Source organism: Gadus chalcogrammus, chromosome 12 (assembly GCF_026213295.1).
Source record: "Gadus chalcogrammus isolate NIFS_2021 chromosome 12, NIFS_Gcha_1.0, whole genome shotgun sequence".
In the NCBI taxonomy this organism is placed as follows: Eukaryota; Metazoa; Chordata; class Actinopteri; order Gadiformes; family Gadidae; genus Gadus; species Gadus chalcogrammus.
The window spans coordinates 29,383,976-29,396,475 of NC_079423.1; the positions used below are offsets into that span (position 1 = coordinate 29,383,976).

The following is a 12,500-nucleotide window of genomic DNA, read 5'->3' on the forward strand; positions in this document are numbered from 1 at the left end:
AGCGCCATCTGCCCCCGGGGACCCGGCTTCTCCAACCGCGGGGACATCCTCACCGGGAGGCCCTTCTACAAAGGTACTTTAATCTCTTTTATGGATTCTTTTAACATATATATTCACGAATCACAACGAGTGATATCACAGTGACAAGACGGACTAGTTTCTATACACAAACAGCTAAAATTAGAAACCTTCTACACAGGTACCCGAAAATAAATATAAGATCCCAAAAAAATGTATCTGCCGAATAGAAACTCCAAAAATATCAACTGAATTCTGCATCACTTGCTGAAATTCTGTTCAGGAGTGGACGTTTTTGTCCACCGAGACACTTGTCATCTGAACCAGAACCAGCCTTCTCTGGTTCCGGAGAGTCTCTGTTAGCCCGGGAATCGATGTGACACAAGGCAGTATCAGCCGGAGGAATTCCAAGTGTATTGAGATACATTAAGCAGTTATCTAGCAGATAAGAGTAAAGAGAAAACAGATGCGTCCACAGAAATGTGGCACACACACGGTTATACTCTGAATAATGCATAGAGCTCAAATGCTAGACACAACAACTAACATAGACTAATGAATAACAGGATGTGCGAGTGACACGTATGCACAGTGTCTGATGTAGAAGTAGAGATTGTTCGAATAATGACATTGATTGGTTTCATGATGATGCGAGGCAAAAATTCCAACAGTGACCTCAAGTTCATTCTGACATCTTGTTGTTAAGGACCGGCTACAAAGTGCCTACAAGTAGACCGCAGACATGATCTAACTCCAAGTCAGTTGTCAGACAGAGAGAGAAAGAAAGAGAGACATTTTGTAAAGACATCATGTCATCAATGAGAACAATAGTTTATGTCTACATCAAAGTTTCCTTGAAGCAATTTGATTACAATTCATAGCCTACAGACCGTGAAGGCAGCAATTACATGACCTCACTGAGCAATGCGTGTTGCTTATTCTCCTCATTTCACAACACACGCGTACCCACACCCTACCCTGTCAACAGGCCTGTTTCTGTGACCATTAGTCAGGAATCCACCTGGACGCAAAACACTCCCAGGAGCTTTGAGTGTGCAATTTGGCTTTTTTTAACCCATCCATCTATCTCGCTCTCTGTCTATATCTCTCTCTCTCTCTCTCTCTCTACCTGTCCTTCTCTGTCTCTGTCTCTGTCTCTGTCTCTGTCTCTGTCTCTGTCTCTGTCTCTCTCTCTCTCTCTCTCTCTCCTCTCTCCCTCTCCCTCTCCCTCTCCCTCTCCCTCCCCAGACGTGAACGAGTGCAAGGTGTTCCAGGGTCTGTGTACTCACGGAAGCTGCCGGAACACCATCGGCAGCTTCAAGTGCCGCTGCAGCGGTGGCTTCGCCCTCACCCCCGAGGAGAGGAACTGCACAGGTACCGAGACACTGAACCCAGAGCGTAGGAACCAAGGGGACCAGGGGTCTCCCTCCTGGCTCTGAAGACAGTCTAGACGAGCATCTGGTCCACACCCATAAGAGGTTACAGCGGGGGACCCAGGGGATCAATAAACAACAATACAAGTCTTTATGAATTTATGTTTATGTTGTTTTTTTATTAAGTCTGTGTGGTTTTACAAGACCTACGTGCCTTTATGCTTTCACTTCTATTTGATTTGTTTGTTTGAGGCCCTGAAAAAGGGAATACTGAATAGCGTAGAGAAACTATAATCATTTTGTTAATTATCGTTTGGGACGCGGTGCTGATGATTATGATGATGGATCAGTTATCTGGTGGGTCCTGGGCCATCAGGACCACCCTGGGGGGGGGGGGGGTTTCAGCGTGGCATGGCAAACGCTCAGACCCTCCCCCCACCCCCACTCGCCTGCCTGCACTCCTAATTGGAGTGTGCTCGTTAAGAGCTGCCGCTCACCAGTCCGGCCGTTCCTCAGATATCGACGAGTGCCGGATCTCCCCGGACCTGTGTGGCCACGGCGCCTGCGTCAACACGCCGGGCAGCTTCGAGTGCGAGTGCTTCGACGGCTACGAGAGCGGCTTCATGATGATGAAGAACTGCATGGGTGAGTCGGGGAACACAGACACACAAACATTGGTGTGTGTGTGTGCGCGCGCACACACACACACACGTCAATACATATATCCATACAGTACATTGTATACATACACACAGTACACACACATACATACATACACACACACATATACATACACTAAGTACGCACACATACATACACACAGACGCATATTCACATATGAAGACAAACAATTACAAACATATATATTCTAAAAGCAAACAAATGTACACATACCTTTAAGCATACCGACACGCACACACATTCCACCCCCCCCCCCCCCTCCCCCCCACACACACACACACACACACACACACACACACACACACACACACACACACACACACACACACACACACACACAAACATGAATTAACTATTGCTCCCTAACTTAATGCAACAGAGAACTACTGTAAGAGCTCATTTCAGCAACTTCTTAAAGGTCTCTATCTTGAATGGTCACGTACCTCTTGGCCTCTCTAATATATCTCTCCCTTCATCTTGGTTATATTATTCTGTTTTTTCCTCTGTGCAACCCCCCTCCCCTCTCTCTCTCTCTCTCTCTCTCTCTCTCTCTCTCTCTCTCTCTCTCTCTCTCTCTCTCTCTCTCTCTCTCTCTCTCTCTCTCTCCTCATCCTCCTCTCTCTCTCTCTCCCCTCCTCAGACATTGATGAGTGCGAGAGGAATCCCCTGCTGTGCCGGGGAGGAACTTGTCTGAACAACGAGGGGAGTTACGATTGTGAGTGTCCCCCTGGACACTCACTCAGCACGGATGGTTCCGTCTGTGAAGGTGGGTCATAAATCAGTCTCTCTCGCTCTCTCGCTCTCCCTCTCTCTCTCTCTCTCTCTCTCTCTCTCTCTCTCTCTCTCTCTCTCTCTCGCGCTCTCGCTCTCTCTCTTACACACACACATACACATATACACACAACGAATTCACAAAGACACACAGCTAAAAAAAATGTTGCTTACTCATCTGGAATCCATCTTTAAGAAGTGTCGACTCCTCAAATGAATGAGGTTATGAACTTTTATTACAGTATGCAGTAAAATATAGTGTAGCAAGGAATTGCTGTCTTATTTATTCTATTCTCAAGCGGATGAACAGCAGATGTTTGAACAGATCCATCATGTTATACACATCTTTTGCGGGTGACCTCCAAAACATCCCATTGTGTTGCTTCACAGTACATCGCGTGCATTGAAAACACAGAAAAAGATAAGACATGATTGATGAGAAGGGTGTGTGCGTACGTTTGTGTGCGTGTGTGTGCATGCGTGTGTGTTTCATGTATGTGTGTGTGAACGCGCGCCTGTATGTGTGCGTGTCTGTGCGTGCGCGTGTGTCTCTCCCTCCAGATGTCAACGAGTGCCAGCTGAGTGAGAACCTGTGCAGGAACGGCCACTGTGTCAACATGGTGGGAACCTACCAGTGCTCCTGCGACACCGGGTACCAGGCCACGCCTGACCGACAGGGCTGCGTCGGTGAGTGGCTCCGCCCACATTCAAACACGTTCCACAACGCTATCTTAGTCTCAAACTCTGGCACAATCTTCTCAAAGGTGAGACGGTGATACGTTGTTGTTTATAGCGATTGTATTCAAGAGCGTGTTCATGAGAGGATGTGCGGTTGTTCCTCCAGACATCGACGAGTGCACCATCATGAACGGAGGCTGCGACACCCACTGCACCAACTCCGAGGGGAGCTACGAGTGCAGCTGCAGCGAAGGCTACGCCCTCATGCCCGACCTTCGAACCTGCGCAGGTAACAGACACCAGAAATCAGCACCGGGCCTGATCGCCATGTGAACCTCCCTTGAAGAGGAACGCTGTGGAACATCTGTATTGACGAGGGCCCTGTTCTTGTGGCTGGGTTAAACCTCGGCCGAACCCACTGGAAAAATCGGGTTTGAGTTTCTAGTGTGCAAATTATGGAATGATAAATAGTTGGTCATTAAGGAAAAGTACCAACAGATGGAAATCATGTAGTCCATTGCTGTTATATCTCTACATTGATAAGATAAGGTCAGGATGAGGTCCATACACCAAATAACTGGGGGCAAAAAAACAAATAGAACATTGCAATAAGATAAATATTTGTCTGTGGTCCATTGTTCTCCAATGACGTTACCATGACGACCGTACCGTTTAGACATCGACGAGTGCGAGGAGAACCCGGACATCTGTGACGGAGGCCAGTGCACCAACATCCCGGGGGAGTACCGCTGCCTCTGCTATGACGGCTTCATGGCCTCCATGGACATGAGGACCTGTATCGGTACGTGCCCGATCAACCGTTGATTATTGATTATTGATTGATGTTCATTAACAGGGGACTTGTGTGGTGTGATCGCTGTTTTGTTTCACTGTCCTGTTTTCGCTGTCGAATCGAAAAACCGCTTTTGAGTTTACGGTAACGCATGTGGCGTGTGCTCCTTCCCATCTGGCCAGATGTGAACGAGTGTGACCTCAACCCAAACATCTGTCTCCATGGCGACTGCGAGAACACCAAGGGCTCCTTCATCTGCCACTGTCAGCTGGGGTACTTTGTCAAGAAGGGATCGACAGGCTGTACAGGTACGTGTGGCGCACACAAACACACACACACATACTGAGGCATTCGTGCTTTCTATGACTAAAGATCTATTCTGCAGGTGACAAGTGTCTTATTATATCGTATTGCATTTAAAACATTGACGTTGTCGTTATAGATTCCTTTTTTTAAAAACTCAAATGTCTCTCAAGAATCACATCACTCATTAAAAACAACTTGAACACAGAAAAAGCCAGAAAACCCCCTGAAAGCAGTGCTAAGTGTGAATGAGTGTCCTTTCGCTCCCACCTCCCCTCAGACATCGACGAGTGCGAGATCGGAGCGCATAACTGCGACATGAACGCGGCCTGCGTCAACTCCCCCGGGAGCTTCAAGTGTCGCTGCAGAGACGGTTGGCTGGGAGACGGCATCAAGTGTGTGGGTAAGTTGCCCCTACGCTGAGAGGCAGAACCCCCGTACCTCCACAGATCATGGAGACCACCCACATGGCCATGGAGTGGAACCGGTTTCAGCGGTACATATTAAAAACCACATGGCCACCAGAGACTTCAAAACATATGTGAATGTTGTCCTCAACAACATTCGATCGACCACAAGGAAAACATTTGATCGCTGATCGGATTTGAACTGCCCTGGTTCAAACCACATTTCCTAAACTCTTAACATACTCATTGAGTTTTACCCTTTGCATTGGAAACAGATTTGATACTGCTTTGTAATGACGTGGGAATGAGAATTTGATATTGTGTTCCTGCTAAAGATGAAACTTAGCGTGTACCTCGGGTGTTCTCGTTCCCCAGACCACGATGAGTGCTCTGCAGAAGAACACAACTGTAACCCCAACGCGGACTGCAACAACACACCTGGATCCTACCGCTGTACCTGCAAGGAGGGCTTCAACGGAGACGGCTTCTCCTGCTCTGGTACGGCCTGGACTTCACACAACCTTTACACCAGAGTTCATCAAGTTTAGTGGGATTCAATTAAAAGAGATGACATTAAATGAAATTAACAGGACCTGAAGGAAATGAAATGAAATTAGATACATTTTAATTATTTTAGATTTGATTATATTCTATTTTATTGAAATGACTACATTTAAATATAATGAATCACCCTACTCAGCTCTGATAACAATCCCCCATTGCAAGCAGGAAACATTCATCGTTCAATTTTTTTTTGCAATTGTGTTTAAAATCCCACAACCAACCTTGTGATCCTCCCTGCCCAGACATGGACGAATGTGCGGACAACGTGAACCTGTGTGAGAACGGCCAGTGTCTGAACGCGCCGGGTGGCTACCGCTGCGAGTGTGAGATGGGCTTCACTCCAACTGAGGACAGCAAGGCCTGCCAGGGTACAGAACTCCATCACACTGTGGGCCAGACGGCTTGGCAGACGCACGGCGACAGAACAACCAAAACATTTCACCTCCAAGTTGGAGCCAATTAACACACCACCGTCTGAATAACTACACGTCTTCCAAATACATTCATATCCGTTCAAGTTTTGCTCACATTTTGACCAAATGTTCATATTAATTTCATATTCATCCGTCTGTCCTTAACTTCCACTTCCTCCTCTCCAGACATTGACGAGTGTAACTTCCAGAACATCTGCGTGTTCGGACAGTGCCAGAACATTCCGGGCATGTTCCGCTGTGTGTGTGACGACGGCTACGAGCTGGACCGCAGTGGCGGTAATTGTACTGGTACGTACCGCCGAGTTCCTCAGGATTCTTTAGCCGTGACCCATCGAAGGCCATAACTCAAACAGGCTGCCCGCTAATCAAATCATGTCAGACTTTCGTTTTTTTCTGCGTATCTATTTACCCCTCTTTAGCTTATTCATTTCTAAAAAACAGTAAACCTGTCCTACCTGAGACGCACTAAGATAGTATATTTAGAACTGCATGAACACAACAGAGCCACTCCCGTAAGCTGGCATCTACGAAGGGACAGGAATTGTAATGCGCTCGGACAGCCGCTGAACAACATCGGTAAATCAGAAGGAGCATCTAATAGACATCGCACAACCTTGACGAAGGCAATGTCGTTTGTATTTATGTGTCCCGTTTGGCCAACACTGCCTCCACGCCCGCTAATCATTCACAGTAATGATTGGCAACACTTATATATCCATCAGACGCTAGCGAGCGTGATGTATCTGCATTAGCTGTCACTTTATTCCCCTCGTAACTCATTCTTGTTGCTGCCTCACCTTCGTGTCCGGCGGGCTGCGCAGCGAGCCTGTGAGGCTGGGTTTATGTAGCCGCATAAACAAGAGTCACTTTGTTTTAGGGCAAACTCCACTGCAGAGTATAAGCTAAGCTATGTGTGTGTGTGTTTGTGTGTCACAGACATCAATGAGTGCGCACACCCGGTGAACTGCATCAACGGTCTTTGCGTCAACACCCCCGGGAGCTACCTGTGTAACTGTCCGACCGACTTTGAGCTGAACCCCACCGGAGTGGGTTGTGTGGGTGAGTTGGGTTTCAGCCTCTCAAGAGCTCATTATAGGGAAAACAAAGTGAAAGGAAAGGATGTACTCAACCCATGAGCCTCACTTAATTGTCATTGGCATCTCTGTTATTGTCCAAGTATCACAGTCTGACTTATACACTCAGTGTTTGCAAGGAGTCAGTACTTATGTCAAGGTGTATCGCCTTGTTATCTACAACCCCCTTCACTTGGTTTGAGGTGACCAAAGCAGGCTTTTACTGTAAACCAGTGGACGTCATGTAATGTAGACCCACTGTTAATTATCCTATCCGAGCTATTTTTGTTGTACACGGGGATGGGGTTAACCTGACAATTGTTAGTGCTTGGCCCTTGTTTTTGTGAACATCTTTAGTGTACCGACAGCAATATATCGTTTCACCTTCTTCTGACAAATGTAGGTACATGTAAATGTTAACAGGGAATATGGATGCTAACTCTCCCTTTAATCAGCCGGTAACAATCACACCCAGGCCATAGTCTCCCCCATGACGCCTGCTTGATGTTGTGGTCCGTTTGTTCCAGACACGCGCATGGGCAACTGCTTCCTGGACACGCTGGGCCGTGGAGACGGAGGCATCTCCTGCAGCGCCGAGATCGGCGTGGGCGTGACCCGAGCTTCCTGCTGCTGCTCCCTGGGAGGGGCCTGGGGAAACCCCTGTGAAATGTGCCCCGCCCCCAACTCCAGTGCGTACCTCACGAGAACAAGCGCTGTCCTAGCATGCCATTAATATTATTACTATTACTACTACTATTTCTATTATCTTATAGTTGTTTCGTTTTAATTCCTTTTGTGTACCGTTGTACTATGTCCTTCAAATTAATTGTATTATCTCATCTCATTTACCCTATTATTATTATTAATAGAATGGAAATTATATGAAATCATATGACTCAAGAAAAACTGTTGCTCTGTGGCTCAATGTTGAAAATCGTCGTTCACACAGTCAAAGTGTTGTGTTAAGGCTTATTCATATAGATCTCAGAAGTTTAATTTGCGTTCATCTTTCTCTTCCGTAGCGGAGTACAAGACCCTATGTCCGGGAGGAGAGGGATTCAGACCCAACCCCATCACAGTCATCCTGGAAGGTAAACACCTCTCGTGGCACTAGCAACAGTAGCAACAGGTGCTAGAGCACTAAGAGCAGTAATAAAGCATTCTTCGGTACCATTGACTGCGGTGTGTTTGTGTCGCAGACATCGATGAGTGCCAGGAGCTGCCGGGCCTGTGCCAGGGAGGGAACTGCGTCAACACCTTCGGCAGCTTCCAGTGCGAGTGTCCGGCGGGCTACTACCTCAACGAAGAGACCCGCATCTGTGAAGGTGAGGTTCCTGATCCTCGAAATCAAGTTTTGGATGACTTCAGCCATGATCCTTAACTCCAATCTTTAACTCTCCCCAATGATCAATCACACTCTACTTTGTTACCTTTGTACTACCCACGATGTCAAAGTTTTCCTAAGAATCATGTACACCCATTGCCTCATTGAATATATTATTGGTAACTTTGCTGGCCGAAGTGTCCTAAAAATAAGTTATTCTTCACTTACCCTGTATGGGTAGGTGACAGCCGTTCCAGCTGTCTTTGATCTTGATCCTTCAACAACGCGTGCTTCTGTGCAGATATCGACGAGTGTACCGCTCATGTCGGGATCTGCGGCCCGGGGACGTGCTACAACACCCTGGGCAACTACACCTGCGTGTGCCCCCCCGAGTACATGCAGGTCAACGGAGGAAACAACTGCATGGGTGAGAAGGCACAAGATACATATAGAGATGTACACATGTCAATACGATGGCTCTCAACTGATGAAGAAGTTTGTATGAGGCAGACGACTCACAGTCAATGCAGACATATCGATTGGGCTTGCGGCCATTGCGGTCAGTGAAGGACAAACCCAGAACTTTTTGTCTGGGTGTCACCCACACCCTAACTCACACACTATCCCTCCCCCAATTTTGTGATCATACCGCCGCCCAAAGTTAAAAAATCGTTACAAACATATTGAAAAGCGCGCTCCTCCTCCATCATATCTTCGACGCTCCGGTTTAAATCCTATTGCCTGCGCGACCACATGGACGGAACTAATTTTGACCCCCTCTCTTCGCTCGCCGTATCCCCGCAGACATGAGGAAGAGCGTGTGCTACCGTAACTTCAACGACACCTGTGAGTACGAGCTGACCTTCAACATGACCAAGAAGATGTGCTGCTGTGCCTACAACGTGGGCAAGGCCTGGAACAAGCCCTGTGAAGCCTGCCCCACGCCCGCCACATGTGAGTGCCCCGCCGGCCCCCTCACTCATCTGGAAACAGTACCATGCTACCATACTACCATAATATCATAGTACCACAGACCCTGGTCAACCTCACTGACCTGGAACCAGTACAATATCACCATACTACCACAGTACCATAGACCCTGTTTCCCCCCAACTGACCTGGAACCAGTGCCATACCACCATAGTACCATAGACTCAGTACTGTACCCCCCCCCCTTAACACACAGAGAAATGTATGTTAAAACTGTTCCCCTCTTAACACACAGATGTATGCAGTCTTCATGACTGTGTAGGATATATGCATAATAAACTGTGCGTAGGTATCATCTTTAAACTTCTCCGACAAGCGTTTCATCCATCTCCAATACAGTCGCTCAAACCTCCCTCATCTTTGGTTTGCTGATACTTCCCCCCCTGCTTCTGAGTTTAGTTTGGCTACGCTTGAGAGACCGGGGGGGACGGTCAGGGTGCTGTTCCGGTCGCAGCCTGCACCCTGTCCTCATCCAGTTCCCCAGCAGGCGTCTGACTGTGTTGACTGACTGTGTTGACTGACTGTGTTTTCTCACTGTGTTGACTGACTGTGTTGTCCGACTGTGTTGACTGACTGTGTTGACTCACTGTGTTGACTGACTGTTGACTGATTGTGTTCCTTCTTCCGCCCGTCTCAGCTGAGTACCAGCTACTCTGCGGTAACCAGGCTCCGGGCTTCATCATCGACATCCACACCGGGAAACCCATCGGTAAGGTCGCACAGGGTCAAAGGTCGACCCTGGGGGGGTCACAGCGTTTGGGGTGATCAACTATCTCAATTGTATATCATTCAGGATTTGTTTTGCAAAAGTCTGTCGGATTGACGTTTGTCGTTGGGATTTGCGTCTTTTCGATCAATGCAGTCTCATCTTGTTTAGAGATGTGATATTATCGATCGATCTGATTGATTGCGGCCTGGTTGCAGATATCGACGAGTGCCGGGAGATCCCGGGGATCTGCGCCCACGGCGTGTGTATCAACCAGATCGGGAGCTTCCGCTGCGAGTGCCCCATGGGCTTCAGCTACAACAACAACATGCTCATCTGCGAAGGTAAACGTTCAAATCCCCTCGTTGCTTCATTGGCTCATTTCTTCGGGTCGGACTAGAAATCGACTTGGTTTATCCACTAACTTTGAGGCATTCCCATTGAAATGCGAGGCCTCAAATGCATATACACGCATGCCCGTACACACATTCACATATGCACACATACATACATACATACATACATTCATACATACATACATACATCCATCCATCCATCCATCCATCCATCCATCCATCCATCCATCCATCCATCCATACATACATACATACATACATACATACATACATGCATGCATGCATGCATGCATACATACATACATGCATGCATACTTACATGCATACATGCATGCATACTTACATACATACATGCATAAACACACACACACACACACACACACACACACACACACACACACACACACACACAATAAGCTATTTGATATAAGCGCTCTACTCATTGGACTTGATACTGGTATGTCTCCCATGTGACTTATCCCCTTTGTAAGAGCGATTGTATAACCTCTTCACAGACGCAACGCAGTCGCCTTATAGGGCCCTTTAATCACCCCCCGAGCAGCGAGCAGCTGATTGTATTGTGTTGCATTGGCCTCTGCCTCACTCTCACTCTGTTACTATCAGCTTCCTGCCTCCTCCAGCAGACGGTTATAGAGCTGTGTGATTGATGACGACTCTCTCTCGCCCTCTCGCCCTCTCTCTCTCCCTCTTCCTCATTCTTCCCACTCAGATATCGACGAGTGCAACAGCGGGGACAACCTGTGCCAGCGCAACGCTAACTGCATCAACATTCCCGGCAGCTACCGCTGCGAGTGCTCGCCGGGCTTCAAGCTCTCCCCGAGCGGAGCGTGCGTGGGTGAGTCTGGTCGCCGTGACGACCGCGTGTGGGAAGACGGTTTTTTATTACCCTCATGTAGCGTTTGAAGGTGTGAACGCGTTATGCTCTGTTTGGGTCGTTTGGACGGATGCGCCTACCTGGAGTGTGTTCTGAACGCAGTCTCACTGTAAATTAACTGTCACTGTTTTTCTCGCTCTCTCGCTCTCTCGCTCTCTCGCTCTCTCGCTCTCTCTCTCTCACTCTCTTCCTATATCGCTCTCTCTCTTTCTCTCTCTCCCTCTCTCTCTCTTTCTGTCTCTCTGTCTGTCTCTCTCTCTCTCTCTCTCTCTCTCTCTCTCTCTCTCTCTCTCTCTCTCTCTTTCCCATTATCTCTCTCTTTCCCATTATCTCTCTCTCTTTCCCATTCTCTCTCTCTCTCTCTCTCTCTCTCTCTCTCTCTCTCTCTCTCTCTCTCTCTCTCTCTCTCTCTTCCCCATTCTCTCTCTCTCTCTCTCTCTGTGTCCCATTCTCTCTCTCTCTCTCTCTCTCTCTCTCTCTCTCTCTCTCTCTCTCTCTCTCTCCCTCTCCCTCTCCCTCTCCCTCAGACCGTAATGAGTGCCTAGAGATCCCCAATGTGTGCAGCCACGGGGAGTGTATTGACACCCAGGGGAGCTACCGCTGTGTCTGCCACAACGGCTTCAGGGCCACCGCGGACCAGACCATGTGCATGGGTGAGAGCCGCGGATAACCTCCTGCTCTGTAATGCAAAGCTTGACTTTATTCATGTACCAAATCATGAGGTGGCGCTGCCCTTCTGAATTAGTTAGGATGCTTCCAACTTTTCATTACTTGGTAATTATGTGAATTACTTTGGTGACACTGTGTGTGTGTGTGTGTGTGTGTGTGTGTGTGTGTGTGTGTGTGTGTGTGTGTGTGTGTGTGTGTGTGTGTGTGTGGGTGTGCGTCTCAGACATCGATGAGTGTGACAGACAGCCGTGTGGTAACGGCACCTGTAAGAACACCGTTGGCTCCTACAACTGTCTGTGCTTCCTGGGCTTCGAGCTGACGCACAACAACGACTGCATGGGTACGTACGGCTGCAGTACTGCGGTACTGCTGACAGATCTATCTATGGTTCTATATCTATATCTATATATCTATATCTGTATCTTATGTATATACGTATATATACCTTTATCTATATACATCTAC

The 12,500-nt window shown here is 47.9% G+C and overlaps 1 protein-coding gene across 1 annotated transcript in view; it reads left to right on the plus strand.

Annotated features, from left to right (window-relative positions):
• Window positions 1-6: 6 nt before the first annotated feature.
• The window catches only part of LOC130393631 (fibrillin-2-like), a 27,292-nt gene continuing 14,798 nt past the window's right edge, over window positions 7-12,500 (plus strand). Inside the window, exons 1-23 of the mRNA XM_056604333.1 lie at window positions 7-73; window positions 1,267-1,392; window positions 1,908-2,036; window positions 2,713-2,838; window positions 3,405-3,530; window positions 3,688-3,810; window positions 4,198-4,323; window positions 4,497-4,622; window positions 4,898-5,020; window positions 5,400-5,522; window positions 5,831-5,956; window positions 6,188-6,310; window positions 6,959-7,081; window positions 7,623-7,784; window positions 8,118-8,186; window positions 8,295-8,420; window positions 8,721-8,846; window positions 9,224-9,373; window positions 10,047-10,118; window positions 10,334-10,459; window positions 11,202-11,327; window positions 11,894-12,019; window positions 12,259-12,375. Coding sequence (XP_056460308.1) covers window positions 2,015-2,036; window positions 2,713-2,838; window positions 3,405-3,530; window positions 3,688-3,810; window positions 4,198-4,323; window positions 4,497-4,622; window positions 4,898-5,020; window positions 5,400-5,522; window positions 5,831-5,956; window positions 6,188-6,310; window positions 6,959-7,081; window positions 7,623-7,784; window positions 8,118-8,186; window positions 8,295-8,420; window positions 8,721-8,846; window positions 9,224-9,373; window positions 10,047-10,118; window positions 10,334-10,459; window positions 11,202-11,327; window positions 11,894-12,019; window positions 12,259-12,375 — 2,467 coding nt within the window. The 5' untranslated portion in view covers window positions 7-73; window positions 1,267-1,392; window positions 1,908-2,014. The remainder of the gene's footprint in view (window positions 74-1,266; window positions 1,393-1,907; window positions 2,037-2,712; window positions 2,839-3,404; window positions 3,531-3,687; window positions 3,811-4,197; window positions 4,324-4,496; window positions 4,623-4,897; window positions 5,021-5,399; window positions 5,523-5,830; window positions 5,957-6,187; window positions 6,311-6,958; window positions 7,082-7,622; window positions 7,785-8,117; window positions 8,187-8,294; window positions 8,421-8,720; window positions 8,847-9,223; window positions 9,374-10,046; window positions 10,119-10,333; window positions 10,460-11,201; window positions 11,328-11,893; window positions 12,020-12,258; window positions 12,376-12,500) is intronic.